Below are 18,043 nucleotides of genomic sequence, written 5' to 3'. Positions count from 1 at the left end.
GCTCTAGAATCTGCTGCTGTAAGACATCCTAAATTTCTATCCTAAATTAACTAGGGCCCATTTGATGCCTGCTTATTCTTTTGTCAAGTAGTCATGTATGAGTAAAAGCTTAGAATCACCCATTATAAGAGCACACATTTTGAGCACTGTTTGAAGACAGGCTAGTTACCAATAACTGGATTTCTTCAACTTGTATAGTTAACGTGCTCTGTAGCTAATTTCTTTTTTTCTATGTGTTCTCTAAGAACATAAGGCTGGCAACGAATGCCAATCACATCCCCCTTTCATTAAGACCTCTGTCAAAATAAGCTTTCTATTCCCTGATTATTTTAATAGCCCTTTTCTGCAACTTCTCTAGCTCAAATTCATCTTCCTGAGATATGGTTATTTAATATGATCCCTTGTATCTCAGCTATACAGGGGCATATACTGCTACTAATGTCATTATTGGACAAATTCTTCACACAATGTTTTGCTATCTTTTTTGGTTTTAGGGGGGTGGGTGGTGGTGTCATTTTAAATTGGTCTGATGGCTACCAGAAAACTCACTAACTGGTTGAGAAACATGGGACATTGCCATTGCTTCCTGTTTTAATCAAAGTTCTGCCTTGAAGTATAACACAATAACTGGAGGAGGAGATTTTCTATAAACTTTTTCATAAAAACCGGCAGTGCAAGATTTATGTAAGTGGGAGTATCTGTGCTCCAATATTGCTACTATATGTTTTAATCAAATTATTATTGCCCGAACATTGCTATCGTTGACAGGCAATTCTATCGATTGGTGTTATATTTACACCTATATTTTAATACATATTAAAAAAAAAATCCCCAGTATCTGTGTCAGAAGAATGCTTGCAAAAAGAAGCACAAAACTGCAAGGACCTTTCTGGCAGTTTAGACTGACATGAGGAACAGAGAGATTGCTGACAGACAAGAGCAGGGGATTTTTTTTTCTTTCTTTCTTTCTATTTTTTTTAAATAAGCATAACAGTATCCATCTGTTCCTGGATTTAGAGTGCAGATGTATTCTAAGAAGTAACTTTGTAAAATTGGTATCATGGGGCTCTGTGTTCATTCTCCCAGTGACTCAAGAGCACACTTGCTCAGTTGGCAAGTTTTTAAAAAGAGAAAGACTATGAAAAAGGTCTTAACTGCTAGCTTTGCACGTATCCTGAGATGTAAAAGCCAAGCAGAAGTCTACTGTGTATTACCACTAGCAATAAGGATTCTGTAACTGCTATTAAATTAATGTTGCTGCTATCTAATCTAGTGATTCATTCAGCTCTTTCAGATGTCTATTGGTTCTGCAGTGCAAACAAGCGTTTCTTTTTCTCTTCAGGTTGTTGGACATGATGAACTCAGTGCAATATGAGACATGCTGATAGTTTACTTGGAATACTTGTACGGAAACAAGATCTTTGTTTTGTTCAGACATCGCTACCTACCTGCTTCACATCTGAAATTACAGCCTCCTCCCAACCCAAAATATCCAAACTCTACAACATACATCTTCATTCACCACTTTTTGCATCCCATTAGCCAAACTCTGCTTTTGTTTCATGTGTTTTTTCCCCAATATCGCTCATTCTTTCCAACTAATCCTTAAACTAAAGATGATAATTTAGAAGGAATGTCAAATCAAATAGCAACTATTTCTTTACAACATTATTTTTTTGTCATCCTGTTGCATATCATAGCTTATTCTCCTCTCATCTCTTCCTCTCAGCCACAAAATCTGTATGTGCATTTACTACCTCTACTAATCTGTTAGAAAAGAAAAGGCTGAAAAATATTCCATTTCTCACAGGATAAGTATTACTGTAGATTTCCACCTTTGATGTCAAAGAAATCTTAGAATTGTTTTCTTGAATGTGTTTTTAGAACTACCACTTTTCAAAACAAGCAGTCTATAATACATAGGATAACATATGTAAAATTACTGGAATAGAAGAAGAAATGTCTCAGAAATGGCCATGCAATGAAGAGAGATTGCCCCTTCATTTCTTGAAATGCTCACCAAGGGCAATCTGCCTTATTTGACACGGGACAAGCGGTGTTCCACTATGAACAATTCTCCTGACCACATAACAACATAGTAGTAAAATAGAAGGGTACTGTGAGAAAAAGGGATGGAATCCCTTGTCATACAAAAGAACACCACCACAATGATTTCATGATTAAAATCGGGGGGAAAAATCGAAGGCTAACTTTGGGTCACAAGTGGGAACCACAGGATTGCTTTGCATACTGGAAGAGTCTTTTGAGAAAACTATGAATAAAAAAGTTTATTTGGAAAGATTCCTTTAAAAAGCCATGAATCTACTTAATGAGGAGTGGTGATCCTTGTCTGCAAATGTTTGACTATACAGTGTTAATTTAACAAGCCATCACTCTGGTCTCTGTAACACAAGCGATACTCTGTGATCTGTTAAATGATCCCCGATATTTATGTCACAGTTGATTTAACAGGAAATGTGCTACTTCCTGGAATATAATGCATGCGCACACTTCAATAGCACAGCACAATGCAATCTTAGAGATTACTCTGCAGCCACTGATTATGTGGAAAATAACCGAGGCTCATACTTGATGCTTACTGCCCTTGCACTATTTTGGGGAGGAAAAAAGAAGCCCGTGAGCTAAGAGTGAAGTTACTTTACTAATCAGGCTGGCAAACCACATGTGGAAATGTGATGGGGAAATATTAATTACTTTACTCTTTTCTTGAAAATCTGCTCTAACAGGTAAATATTAAACAGAAAAGTATGTTTAGTAGTTTTAGTCAAGACAGTTTTATCCTATTCTCTTCTTCAGGTTTCCTCACTCCCTGCTCCCTGCTGCAGGGCTGTGGCTCTCAAACCTCCTCGGGCACTAGGGGACATCATTCAGCACATCATCTGCTCCCTTTGACCACCAACCACAAGCTCTTCTCTTGGAAATCCCGATGTTATTTAAGGCTCTTCCTTCTCTGAGCTTTTTTCCAAATTCTCCATCTCCGGAGTTCCTCCAGTATCTTATTTGGATGATTTTCCATATTTCTCCTCTGACATTCGATGGGAACTCTCCTAGATATTTTTCCTTGCTTCTCTTCCTTTTCTGTTTGTCCCTGTACTTATCCCTAGGACTTTAATTAAAAAAATAACGATGGGTAATTTAAGGGTTTCTTTCCACTCTAAAATAACTGTCCAAACAACAGTCTCTGTCTGACATCTCCGCAGCCTAAACTTGACAAAGAACTGAATTCCTACTTGCATATTCCCTTACCCTGCCTTCCTTCGGTGATCAGAAAAGATTTTGTTACATGCTTTGGTGCACGCTCCTATCACCTGGTTCTCCTTTCAGAACCTAGATCCAAACTGATGTAGAGGTGGGATTACTTGCAATCATTTTTAGGTATCTACATCACTGCTAGTCATCTAAAGTTCCCTTAAAGTCTGTAGAAAGGGAAACAGGCATAGCTATAGAGCATTTCAGAAAACTACTTGTGATGTCTTCCTTAGGGCAAATTAAATACAACACAAAGTATCTAAATCATATGCTTTTATTCCATTGAATGTCACTGTGATTTGGCCTGTTCTTTATGCACGTAGTTAAAATAGTAATTTAGATTGTTACCATTACACATCTTAACTATGCAATTATTTTCCAATCTGGCCTTGACAGAGTAGAATTGGCCTTTTGTGAAGATGTAGACAAGGTAATCTTCCTGGCTCATTTCTTTAAACTGACGGAGTCACAGTTAAAAGTTTTTGGTTTTTTTAACCCTAAATCCTTTGCTGAATCAATCCAGATATGTCTAGCATGTTTAATATGCCACCTATGTGTTTTAGATGTTTTTTATTCTTAGCATTTCTCTCATATCAAATATGCAAGAGAAAACCTTCCTATAAGCTCCTTCAGTCTAACATCAGTGTCATGCATACGGAACAATCCTCAATGACTGAACTTCCTTTCTCGATTTGTTATTTATTCAGCCCCTATTTATTTACATTACAAATACTTTCCAAAAGTGACTGTCCTTAATATAGATGTGTACACAGCCTCTCCATTTGGGTCTACAGTTAATAACTAATAATAATTATTTTGATAATAAAAACCTGGTGATCTATAAAAAGTGCAACAATCTATTGGATACCACATTACTATATAGATTAGAGAGAGAAAAATCTAGAGTTTGGTCCCATAACATACTAAGAATCATGAAAAATCAAATACAAGTTCATCATTTTCCCATAATAACGGTCTTGAAATTTATCAACAACTTCAATCTTTATCTGAAATAGCTTGGGTTAGCAACAACTCTCTCCCCCCTGAAATCGATGTGTTTCCTGTTTGGTACGAGGTTACTTCTCAAGGCAAGCGCTGACATCCACAGTAGAGACAACAGAACCTAATGGGATAGCCAAAAATCTCCCGATTTAAAGCGGACTTTAGGAGAACACACTGAAACACTCTCTAGGAGTCATGTACCTCCACTTAAGAACAGTATGAAACAGCTGCATATATTTATCCTGAAAAACATATACAGAAAGAAAAATACGTAGGAAAAAATTATAATCTTTAACCCTGGAACTTCTCATACTAGCAAATGCTTTGCTTATTTACCTCGCAGCTAAACTTATATGGAACTGGAAGGAAGATGTGCCCTACAGATGTATCGCTGCTTTTAGTATGAGTAAAAATGTATGATCCTACTGTATGACAGCAGTTATTAGCTTGTTTGGGTTTTGACTATTCAGACACCACCTGAAGGTAAAGTCCAGGATGTCTGGACCCGTGGGCAAAAAAAGCAGCTGTTTATTTTTTAGTCCTGTATTTATCTGAGTGATTTTAGGAATGAGTCAGAGAATTTTCAGTACAAACAAGCTTCTGGAACAGTTTTCCTTTTGGAGAATGGAATTCTATAGGTAAGAGAGAACAAAAAATGATCTAAGAATACTTCTGCAAAATCCAGGAACTCCATATTAGGCCCACATAAATGGGCCCATACATTAGAAAAAAATGTAAGTTTACCTATAAGATTGCATTACAGTTAATGTAATTTTTAAAAATCCTTACTGATTACTGTAGAAACCTGTTGGACTAATTTTAATAAATACCTCAGGGCTTTTCCATATAAACCAAGGTATAGTGCTACTGATTACTATTACATAGTCGAGAAAAAATACTGGATCATTAAATCTTTAAACATGAAAAACTTGGTCTTTCCTTCATTCAGTGCTCATTCAAATAGAGGTACAAAAGCTCCAATTAAACAAAACCAGCCATCCTCTCGGTTTTCATTTTTGTTCAGCTTATGTTTGCTTCTAACTTGATCCTGACTTTTATGCTTGCTTGGTGTGCTGGTTTTGGCTGGGATAGAGTTAATTTTCTTCACAGTAGCTAGTATGGGGCTGTGTTTTGAATTTGTGCTGAAGGCAGTGCTGATAACACAGGGATGTTTTCGTTACTGCTGAGCAGTGCTCGCACAGAGTCAAGGCCTTTTCTGCTTCTCACCCCACCCCACCAGCGAGGAGGCTGGGGGTGCACAAGGAGTTGGGAGGGGACACAGCCGGGACAGCTGACCCCAACTGACCAAAGGGATATTCCATACCATATGACGTCATACTCAGCATAGAAAGCTGGGGGAAGAAGAAGGAAGGGGGGGAATGTTTGGAGTGATGGCGTTTGTCTTCCCAAGTCACCGTTACACGTGATGGAGCCCTGCTTTCCTGGAGATGGCTGAACACCTGCCTGCCCATGGGAAGCAGTGAATGAATTCCTTGTTTTGCTTTGCTTGTGTGCGCGGCTTTTGCTTTGCCTATTAAACTGTCTTTATCTCAACCCACGAGTTTTCTCATTTTTACCCTTCCGATTCTCTCCCCCATCCCACGGGGGGGAGTGAGTGAGCGGCTGTGTGGGGCTTAGTTGCTGGCTGGGATTAAACCGTGACACTTGGAAAACGCCCATTAAAATACGGCCTAGAGTTAAGATCTGGAGCCTCTGGGGAACTACTAGACCAGGGTTTGATTTTGTCAGTCCTCCCAAATGACCCCATTAGTCTCTCAGAGGCAGGTTAAACAGCTGCAATACCCCACAGAGGCCTGTCCTCGGACACAGCGCCCAGATACACATGCGCACCTTGATATGGGTAAAGGATCCTCGCGGGTGGACAGGCACAGAAGGGTCTGTGCTCTGCTCGGGAAGTCGTCCCACGGCCCCACGCTCAGAGGGGAGCTACTGTCTTAAACACTGCCTTATATGCCTTAAATACTGCCCTGCAAGTGGGGGGACAAAGTCTCTGCTGCGGAGCAGCACCGCCTGCAGGCCTTGCAACCCTCTGGCCTGCCATCACCCACCCGGCACGCTTGCCATGGGGGGGCCTGCGCCAAGCCTCCAGCCCCCCTCCAAAACACGCCAGTGGGAAAAGGTGATGATGTCTCCCCCTGAATTCTCACCCCCGCTAGTCTTGTGGCTAAGGGGGCTTGTGGAGGGCGCATGCAGGGCCCCCTCTCCCACCTCTGCGGGCAGATGTGAGGCTGTTGGACACAGGAGTCTGCCTGTCAGGCACCAGCCCCAGGCCAGGGAGAGGCGAGAGGGCTGGAGGGGAACCGGTTCCTCCCCTCTAGGTAAAACTAAGCAACTTTATTAATAATAGAGCCTGACTCATGGTCCCAAGTAAATTAGCAGCTGTTTAAACACAAGACCCAGGGATCACCATTTCCAGCCCCGTTTTCTAAAAGCAAAAATCTAACTTACAGTAAGTTAAAAAAAGCATTCTTTAAGCTATATTAATTTTCATTTTGTCAATATGATAAGCCCATATGCATCAGGGAGTGTAGGTGTGCCAAACTCAGAGAGTGGGGGGAAAATTTAGGAAAAAATTAATAGGAATATTCAGAAGGTAGAAAAGTCTAAATAATCCACATGCAGCAGGGTTCATGCTATGTTTTTCTAAGAAAGAATCTATCTTCTTGACTGAGGGGAAATTTGTATCACTTTGCTTTTTTTACCTTTTTTTAAAAAAAAGTATTTTAAACTGGAATAAAATTATGTGTCAAGGTTTTAAACCACATGCAGGGATGATTGTGAGGCGTAGGTGATGAAAGCTGTAATCATTGTAAGTGGTGTATAGCAGACCTGAAGTTTTAATGAATGGACAAGAAATTACTCCCTCTCTCTTATACTTGCCTTTCCTCTTCTTGTATCCTGTAAGACTGTCTTAGTTATGAATATCTGATTCACATGCTTTTGTTAATAACTTGACTATATGCAATTTTACACAGTGTGAGCAGTAGTAGTACTAGTAACCCACCAATAAAGTATTTAAAGAACATCTTCCAGTTAAATGTCCAACTTATCCTCCCTCCTTCGCTTTCCAAAAGTTGCTACCATCAGAAGAATTAATACTTCACCTTCACAACCAGAAGTTATTTAGATCTAGAGTCTGCCACTGTACTGGACCACCAGTAGTTCATGAAAACCCTAGACTCAGGGACTCTGTAGCTGAGCCCGGGCTGTGGTCAGTAGCATGACTCCTGGAGCTGGGCATCGTTTCAGTGTGCAGAGGAGTTACAGAATTGGGCCCCTCAGAGATCACTGCTGCAACACACCGTATGGTGCTGCTTATCTGTGGCTTTTCTTATTTGGCCTAGAGACACATTTCTCTAGTTTATGCAAAGCAGAAGTCAACGAAACGGATTCTTCTCCAATCACATTTTAGTTTCATTTGGATTTTTTTTTCCCTTCTGCAATATATTTTACTTTTGTTTATAACAGAAACAAAGCAAAAAAAACCCAACAAAACCACCCTAAATAAACATATGGAAAAATCCCTGCCTTTGGTCTTTGGAAAAATTTCTCTGAGATGATATATTGCCTCATGCACTAATATACACAGTTCGAAGGAAAATAATGGGTGCATTGTTTCAACAATAGAAAATTACTTTAAACGTTTAAATAATTGAAACGTACTAACACACACAAAGAGACAGTCATCTTGGTTAGTTAAAAGGCACAATAATATTTCCCAACAGTCCTAACAATGTTGAACTTCTAGGGTGATGGTGAAAGACAGCCAGCTAGCAAAGATGATTAAAAAAACGTGTACAGGTGGTAATGGCAAATGTAGGTGGAAAGTGTCAGAAGTAGGCAGTCAGGAATATTTTGGAAAGATGCACTCTACCTGTGTAGCCCAGCGAATTGTCGCCATTATCAGAGGTGGGGAGTGGTGTCCCGCTGTCGTTCCCCCTCTCTAGGTCGTCGGAGTCTGTCGGAAACAACACCAGAGCTGCTGATGGGGTCACAGGAGTAACAGTAGTTGCCATTTCGATCACAATATGTCCAGACACAATTAAATCCACACATGACAGCAAGAGCCATTGTGCCAGCGCACGGCACACTTCGTCTTTCCCCCGCCTGCGTGGTGGTGCCCAGCAAAAGGCGGCCGGGAGCATTGCCCAGGGTCCCCAAAACGCTGCCCGCTGTCCCTCTCTGCCCGCTCCACGTCTCGCTCTGCAGCCCGCCAGGCGCGGTGGCCACCCTGCCAACCAGCCAGCGCAGGCTGTGGTGAGCATATGGGGACGGGAAGGCAGGGGAGCTGAATGCTAGCATTGCTAATTTTCCACCTTATTGTTAATCAAAGCTATTGACTGTGATCACTCCCCATCATCGCTTCATCTCCTGGCAATTACAGACTCAGGGGACTTCACCTCTTTGCGGGGAGGAGGCGGGGGGGACAACTGTGTCTTGGCAAGCACGGGGTGGGGGGGGGGGGGGGGCTGCTCTACGTCTTCTGGAAGATGGGGCAGGGGAAAGGGGTAGAGCCCCTCTATGAAAAGGCAACAGTTCGGCAGCATAAGGAGTAAGATGCATTTTCTGATTTGAAAGATACTTGCAAGGAAACACTCAATTTTAATGTCACATAAAAAAAAAAAAAAGGGAAGGCAGCTGGTCAGCTAAACACATAAATGAACACGTGTTTTAAGACCCCAAGATAAATTGCTGATCAAAACACCACAAAGCACCATGAAGATAACTCATAATAATGAACTAAATAATTCAAAGCAAAAAATAAAATAAAAACCCCAGTGGCTCTGAAAACAAAACAGCACAACCCAAAGGAATTTGTTGTCAATATCACTAGATCTTTTTACCCTCATCTATAGAGATTAATGTAAAACTGTTTATTAAACCTAAATTCTATTTTTAATTTACTTTTGACAGTGTACTGTCCAACAGATAACACCTAAAAAGAAACATTCAGATTTTGTTTAAAAAAACCTGCAAGAAGCAAATCTCTTTGCAAGAATATCACTATCACAACAATAGACTGCTTATTTCTTTTTCCTGTTGACAGGTGTCAGATAATTTATTAATTATTGTAAAGACCCTGAATAGAAAAGATATGTTTTGCTCTCTCACACACAGACATATTCTGGACTTCTATAATGACTGAAAGTAACTGTTCCTTTTCAATAAAATGCACATGCTGCTAAAAATCATTCTGAAGTTTCACAAAACACCTAAAGCAACTACGTATGAAATTAAGCTAGAAAAAAACATAAGTGGATTTTTTTTCTGGACGCTTAATTTTACTAGCTCAGTCAATCTAATTTTTAAAATGTGATGCCAAACATTCATATTCTCCATTTGTTTTTTAAACAATCTTTAAAAAAAGAGACAGCACCCTTACAAATTGAAATCTTTTTAATGAATTACAAAAGAAAAACAAAAAGAAAACCAAAATCCTCAAGACCAATCCACTTCAGGGGACTTACTGGAAAAAATATTTCTTTAAAAAAGTCAATTAAAGAATTGATAGCATGGCCTTTTAAAATACTGTTGTGCAAATTAAGAAAATAAAAGACCAAAGAACAAAAACCAACCAAACACCAAGATGGTGTTTCATCTTGGCAGATGAAAAAAGTGAAATGTGTTCATTTATTGGTCCATTCATCTTTGCTGGCTCACTAATGGCCAATGTCACGTACATCTTTAAAATCTGCTCTGAAAATGGCTGTAGAGTGACTGGATCAACATTCTGCTTCTCCAGATTGCTCACTTATTTGCATTCGAGGGTTGATTGTGTCAGAGTTTTAAATTACAGCAGTAAAGGACAGAAGGACAGGACTTTTTATTAAATTAAAAGGCAGAGGCTGTGCCTACTTTTTTTAGGGCAAATGTTTATAATCAACTACAGAAAGCTCAGGCTGAGATTTCAAGCAACGAACCTGCTGATCATCATCATTCTGAAAGATTGATTGCCTTCTAGGAGATTTAACCACACACTACTCAAAAAGATGAAGAAGGAGGAAGATGCACTGAAAGCTACTGGAGTGTTCTATGTGTCAGTGTAACGCCTGGCATCACGTGCAAAATATAATTACATAATGAATTGATCTTTTTTACCCAAGATACTCCCTCGGACATGGCATTCCCAGCAATGGGCCGCCTCGTAACACCTCACAAAACAACGGATGCTAATGCCCTTTAGCAAGGCTACTTAGGAGTCTAAATAGGAACAATCTCCATCTCAGAAATGCTGTGCATTTGATACAGCCAACAGGACATGAGAGCAGCAGCTTTAAAAACTAGGCTACAACTACTTGCAGCCATTTAGGCATGAAAATCTTGACTGCAATCCCTCCACTGATGGAAATGAGAGGATTAGTCTCTTTTTAACACTCCTGATATTTTCATGATAGCTGTTCGTGACAATGCACTTGTTATTTACAATCCAAAACCACACAGACATTATTCACTCTCTCATTCTTTGAGAAATGCTACTTTTCCACCTGATATCAAACATGATATTCAACTAATGTTAAGTTATGGTCTCTGGCTGGAAATGACTTTCACTAACGATGATCGCCGAAGTTCAGTTCTTGCTGTGGGTGAATTCTACCCATTTCACTGAATGATAAGTCTGCGCCCAAGTCCTACATTTCAGGCTGTGGCTCCCGGCACTGGACTGAATTTAATTTCAGCTCTGTCAGGAGATCCAGCTTTGCCTTTGCTTGGGAGTCCGTTAAAACTTAAGAGAAATAAGTACTAGTGACTTAAATGGCACATTTCACCATGACACTGCTGTGAAGGCACTCTGTTGAATGGTGGGTAAAGGGCCTGAATGTTAAGATGTGATGTATTTCTTATGACTACCGTGCTGTAAGATCAGGCAATTTTCCACTCGGCTTTGCTAAACATAATGAACGATTTTACAACGTTACACTTTTTGAACTAGTTGCCGTGCCAAAAAAAGTGAAGGGAATGAATTATATAACCTGGAACAATTCACCTGATGTATGAAAAATTTACAGCTCAGTCTGAGTTGAAGCAGAGGCTGAACTTGGTGCCTCATCCCTCAGAGAAATTCCATAATCATTCTATAACAGGTTTCACAGAACTGATAGAGAGAGATGTCCCTCAAAATGACTCTCCAGTAAGGTTGAACATCTTGGTTGAATTTCTGTATCAGACAGGAGGAATTTAAACCAAGGTCTCTGATATCCTAGCTGCTCAGAAAAGCCTATTTTCAGTGAAATAAAACCTACACTTTAAAAAATGCCTAAGCAGTAATTGGTTGATTCATTAAGTTAAAAGAAAAGCAAAAAAACAAAACAAAACAAAACCCAACATTTAATTAAATGGAAAATTACTTTTACCTGTAAGTATGCAAAAACTTCAGGAAGAAGGTAAAAGGAGTTCCCCCCGCCCTCCTTTTTTTTTTTTTATGGTCCCAAATGGGTTTTTTTGGAAGAGGAAGATGAAAAGTGAAGCCTTGACTACCGAAGACGAAAAAAAAGAGCAAGCCACCCCTTATCAAGTTTACCAGCACTGAGTGGTCTAGCTTTTTGGTGGAATGGTTTCAGATTTAGTCAGTGCAGCCCAAGCACAGACGATACCTTCAAAGCAGCAAGAGGATTTGGCTTAATCATAGAAGTTCAGAACAAGTTTAGGCGGTCCAATGGCAGTCGGATAGCACCAAAGATTTATGTGAATGTGGGGAACCTTTTCCAATGAAATTTCCACTGAAATCTGTAAGCTACTCCATTTTATTGGACTATAGCAGGAGCTACTAAACACCATTCATGCTTTAATTTACATATCTTTAACTCTTCAAAATGATCAGAAAATCCAAATACTAAATATTTACTATTGTTATTCATTCTCTCGGCCGCTACAACACCTCAAACCAGACAGACACATTTATTTTTGCAGCTACTTACATTCAAGTGCTTTGTGCAATCCTAACCTCAAAAATTATATTAAACATGCTTTTAACCATGGCTCTGCTATTCATAGAAAAGCCACCAGTGATTTTTTTTTCCCCCCACTGGTAACAGAAAGTGATGCCATCAGTTATTGCTTCTTTTGTACCAGGGAGATATGTCTGTATGGCAAGTTTTATTGACGATGCATCTTTAAAAGTCCCCAAATGATTCAGTTTTGATACTGGCCCATCCTCCTGGAGGACACAAAGAACAACTGAAAAGACCTGAACAGACACAACTTCTTACTACTGTAGTATTCTCATGTATCTAAGTTTCTACACTGTTCATTGTTTATCTGAAATTAAAGCCATCTACTGAAAAATGCCTGACTACAAAAATAGTAACTGTTGCCGTATTTAATTCCAAAATATATGACTTCATTATTTTTTGTTACGTTTCTCTAAATTTCATCATCATCATCAGTTTGGGGGTAAAAAATTGGGAGGAAACAGCATGAACAGCATTTTGCAAATGAACATTAATAAAAGATTAGGGTGAAGCAAATGAATATAAACTACTATCAATATTAGAATTGTGTTCTACAAATTGGATCAATTCCCATTGATTCCTTTCTAGTGATCTAGAGGAATTGAGGAAGAGACATCAGAAAAGAAAACCAACTGTGACCGCATCAAACCACAACCTAAGATGAGGAACTAAATTAGTAGCCTGGTTTTTTCAGTATTTTGATTTATTCCAGCTTTTCATTGGAGCTACAGTAGAAATACGCTATAATATGTCTCAAGGGATATTTGATATAATTCTATTTCTTCATTTGGTTATTCATAGTGGCAAAACATTTTATGCTATCAGAGTATAGGTAAGTAAGGATAGTACCTAAGGGAGAACTACTGTTAAAGTTAAATTAATATATCTGTGAGAACTAACTTTTGTAGAGGGAAGTACTATCTAAAATTATATGTTTATTTAGAAAAATACAGACAAGCTTTCAAGAATGTAGACCTGTTCTTCAGATATGGAACAAAAAGAAAAAACTTCAAGTTATGTGCAGAATTGGGAATAATTAGGCCACCCTTAGACTATCACAGCTTGGTAAACACTTACAGGTCGGTATCAGAAGCCTATGTAGTATATGGCTGATTAATCTAGAGAATATCCTTACCGATGTGTCATATTAGCTGAAAGGAAATATTCTATTATTTTTCATAAGACTTAATAGAGCAACTTTCTAGAGACATTTACATTCAGCCAGCTCACTTGTTTAAATGGGATAACTTTAGGGAGTTATGACCATTTTCATCAGCTAAGAGTCTCCACAAGTAATTGAGAAGTTCTTCATTAAAAGTTTACACTGCTCAGCTGCCTCATCTTAAAAGTTAAGAAAGGTTTAAGCTAAGGGGAAAAGGCAAGAATTTGTTCTCACATAATGGCTTTAATCTGAGGATCTGGCACAAGCAAATTACAAATAAATCCGTAAGGATGCTTTTTATTAATAGCCTGTACAAGTATGTTCTAGCAACTCAATATGTGGTTCTAAAAATAAAATGTACACTTATGCACAGGTACAGAAATGTTATTCATTACGCACAAGAGAATTTTCTGATGAGAACAGAATACTTCATGGTGTAAAAAAACACTCAGAAGCAGGTTTTTCTAAAACAAGGAAGAATACAGCTTTTATTTAATGCTTTGAGTATCTTTTTTTTTGTTGTTGTCTTCAAAGAACAGCGCGTATGACTGAAATCCTGACAAAACCTCAGTAGCGGATGCTATTTAAACACCTTTCCTTCCCTTCATTTTCATGATTCATTCAATAACAACCTTTAACTCAGTAAAAAGTAAACAAGGACTTCTAGTTATGCAAAAGCAGTAAACAACCTCTTTGCATCTTTATGCTGCTGGTAAACAACCTCTTTGCATCTTATTTATTTATTTTGGAAGTAGGTTGTAAACATAGGTGTTAGCAACTTCAACACAGATCCAGCAAATATATTTTACGGAGTAGCATAACTATGATTGTTGGGTTTGTTGGTTTGTTTTGTTTGTTTTTCAAATCTGCATCACTTGCTTTTGAATTCTAAAACTGAAGTCTTACGTGGGATCAGTCATGCAGGAAACCATACGAATATAATTACATAGCAACATTTCTGACTGAACAGTTAAATTCTCAAAACTTGGTATTTAGCAGAGAGCAGGTAAACATGCACGATAAGACTCTGATGCTCCCAAACCCGCCTGTTGTCCTCTCTCCACTTCTCCTAGCTCTTCCTTGCACTTCTTGGGCCATCCCTTGTAGCTCTCTCCTGTTCTGCATCTGCTCCCATTTCTTTCCCTGCCAGATAAACCCAAAGGTAACAGCCATTCAGGCTAATTAAATGGTGCTGGAAGTGAGTTAACAGGTGGTGGCCCCAGCTGCTTTAGTTGCAGGGGTAGATAAGAGACCCATCACTAAGCTATATAAGGTATTATGATTAATTAGGACAAGAAGCTGTTTTCTAAGGAGGGACAACCAGATTTATAACAGATTTTTCTTCTCTAAGGCAACAAGCAAACTTTCTCCAGAAAATACAGAAATAAAGGACTTATTCTGAAGTGCTCACCAGTCATCTTGACTATGTTCAATATGGCATATGTATAAGACCTATTTGGCGTAGGTTTCTTCATATCAATTTTTTGTATTTTCTTTTCACTGCAAGCTCTGAATTTGACCTTACTTTAGGAAATTTCCACTCCCTTAGAGGCTCTCTTATTTTGTTTTCTTCCAAGTACACTTACACATTTCTCAAGAGAGTTCTGATTACTGTGGGAACTACTATCAAGACATTTAAATAATAGCAACTAGCACCATGTAGAGCTGAAGAACTGGTTATGCAAGCTTCCCATGCAATCCTCCAACTCCACTGGACTTCTTGTGATAATCCCCTAACCATTGTAATCACCTCTATGGGACTACACCCAGTCCTCCAGGCATTAACCCCTGGAGCTGCTGCTTCTATGAATTTAGCCCTGTAAGGCTGTTTTGAGGCTGAATTATGCAGCTGCTTTACAAGTAGCTGCCCTCAAAATAGTAGCAAAGAACTGGGTTCATGTTCTCTTTACTGTAGAACTGGAACACAGCAAGAATCCCACCATGCTTAATTATCCCTTATTTTATTCAGCTGAGTGGTGAACTTAGGAAAGGTGATGAATTTCCCTCATTAATGACTATTACAGACAAACAATGATCATGCAGGAACTAATTCAACACACCAACCCCAACAGCCTTGCAGTCACATGATTTGAAATTAAAACTACCATAAAAATGAACATTGAAGGGGATGTACACAATTCAAGAAAGCCCTCTCTCACTCCCTTCCTTTTCTGTATATGCAAAGTCATCTTCTGAGCTGTCAAAGATGTATCTGCAACACAGCTGTGTCATTTACATTTTACTAGTCTATCTGCAGAGCTCAGCATGAAGAAGAATATTAAATCAATGTATGTCAATGCTTGTTTATAGAAAGAATGGACATACTTGCACTAATACACTGTCCAGCAAGGAAATACACTGGCACACTAAGTAAGCCTATAAAAACTGCTATATAAGCAAGAATGTCTCTCTGATATCACAAGAATCCCAGGTCCTAGCTACTTTTCTAGCTGTCCTGGTTCGGTTTCGCCCCCTCCTTTTAGAAGGACAGCACTTTGAACCGTTTTGCTGTTGCCAACACGTTCTCTACCTCCCAACAGTAACTTCAGCCACATCGTCATTACTGATACCCTTAGCATATAGATTTCTCAGAGGAAATGTCTCCGGTTGTTGCTCTTCTGTGCTTTCCCTTCCTTTTTGCCTTCCACAATCCCAGCCCTTTGGCTGTGACAGAGAGGACAGCAGACAGGACAGGCTCTGAAGGTCCTCTTCCTTTCATACTTAAAGCCACTCGCATTGTATTTAACCTGTTTTCTGCACAAAGCAAAGACCTGATAACACTATATCCTGTGGGGTGATTTGATGATTTAAAAAAGAGGTTTTAACCCTGTCGTAGTTTACAATTAAAATCTAACAGAAAGTAATTTAGTAAGTAATGTACAGGGATGATTTTGAAGTGAAACAAAAAGGTGAATTGCAAGGTAAACAAATATTCACGCTGACTTGTAAAAAGACATCGAGTTGAAAAACATACCATGTCAATCAGTACAGCTCTACAAGAATAAATTTACAACAAGCTATAAGCATCGTCAAATGACAAATACATATCCATGCAAAACAGTAGTAAATCGAGTCTGTTGAGACTTCCCTTTTCTATTAACCTTCCAAGACAGTGAATTACCCACAGATATAAAATGATTCCCACTGGCAATGCAACTTTTTTTTTTTTTTTTAATCCAAAGAATGTTTTCTTTTATTCATACTAAGTAGAGGTAAATACTTCAGGGAAATTTTTGTCTTTTGTTATTAGATCACAGGGGTTCTTTCTGTAAAGCTCTTCCTAAGAGCTACCGCTTTCGTGCAGCGTAGTGAAATGTATTCTACAAAGGAGGTTTTTAAGTTTGTCCCTTGGAGAGAAGAGAAGCCGTACAACAGGTGTTCCTCCTTTCTTTGTTTACCTGAGCTGACTACTCACCGGTCAAAATCATATCCTTAAGAAAGCAAATGATGGAGCATGTAAGCATTTGCCTGGAAAATTTGATATTAGGCTGAAGTCCTTTCTCGTTAAAGCAGCAAAATGCTCCCATTGACTGTATGCAGGGTTCTGTTAGCACAGCTGTGAATACTTCAGGGAAACAGGAGAAAGAGCCACAAATAAAGAATTAGCAATTACTATCTAGCTCCTAATGAAACATACACATATGTCCCAATCAACTTAATAATTCTCAGTCTAAACCAGGAAAGATTCATAAAATAGTGGTAAGTGAATTTAATAGATCCTAGTGGTTCTTCAGCATCTTCCAGCTGGGAATCTCATTTCTCAGTGTGATTAATGTCAGCCTCAAAAGAAAGCACAGGGTCAAAAATTACTCCAAGTTTATGAACCCAAACTCCAGACAAAATAGAACAACGATGAAATGAAATAGCTGAGGAGGACAACAATCAATAACTCTTCTATCTTGTCAGAATTCAGCTCTGCAAAATTAATACCAGATAAGAAATCATACAACACAGCGAGGGGTACTTGGGTTTACAAGGATCTACAGATTTCTCTAGATATTGTCAATTCGTAATATTGTGTACATTAAGCATGGGAATTACTAGCTAGAGGCAGTAATTTTGAAACAAAATAGGACCTTCAATAGATCCACGGGAACCCCTGAAATAATTAGAGCTGTAACTGGAAGCAGAGAGCCCAAAGCAATAAAGTATGAACACTGAAAGATGATATGTTTTAAACTACACAAATATGATTAGAACAATGCCAGTGTAAATAACAACAGGAGTCACATCAAAATTTTGATGGATAAGACTATCAAAATGGCACAGACGGACCAAATCGCAGATCTATGTTCAAAACCAACCAGACCTTTGAGATATAAACTGCCCAGTAAGACATAACCTTATCAGAAACTTCAGTTTGTGTGTTGGTAGATACAGAACAACATCTAAATAGGAAGTGGAAGGAAACAGTTATGCCACCCTTAAAAAGCAAAACCAGAAAACCCATAGAGCTAGAGATCAGGAAATTAGGCTTCTCGTAGTAAGGGACTCATTTATCATCACAGCAATTAATTGAAAATGGAAGCACAGATGACTAAGAAAGCATTGTGTCAGATTTACTTGTAGAAAATTTCCCAAGTATATCACTGCTGGCTAGGTCACAGCTTTAATATCTCAGAAGTAAAGTACAACACTG

At 38.8% G+C, this 18,043-nt stretch overlaps 1 protein-coding gene across 5 annotated transcripts in view; it reads right to left on the bottom strand.

Annotated features, from left to right (window-relative positions):
* ROBO1 (roundabout guidance receptor 1) overlaps positions 1 to 18,043 on the bottom strand; it is a 777,783-nt gene that overhangs the window by 394,529 nt on the left and 365,211 nt on the right. For all 5 annotated transcript variants that reach the window (XM_076351850.1, XM_076351840.1, XM_076351865.1 and 2 more), the window contains one exon: positions 8,168 to 8,251. In XM_076351850.1, coding sequence (XP_076207965.1) covers positions 8,168 to 8,251 — 84 coding nt within the window. The remainder of the gene's footprint in view (positions 1 to 8,167; positions 8,252 to 18,043) is intronic.

Source organism: Aptenodytes patagonicus, chromosome 1 (genome assembly GCF_965638725.1).
Source record: "Aptenodytes patagonicus chromosome 1, bAptPat1.pri.cur, whole genome shotgun sequence".
NCBI classification, from domain to species: Eukaryota; Metazoa; Chordata; class Aves; order Sphenisciformes; family Spheniscidae; genus Aptenodytes; species Aptenodytes patagonicus.
This window is presented reverse-complemented; position numbering and strand designations above follow the sequence as displayed.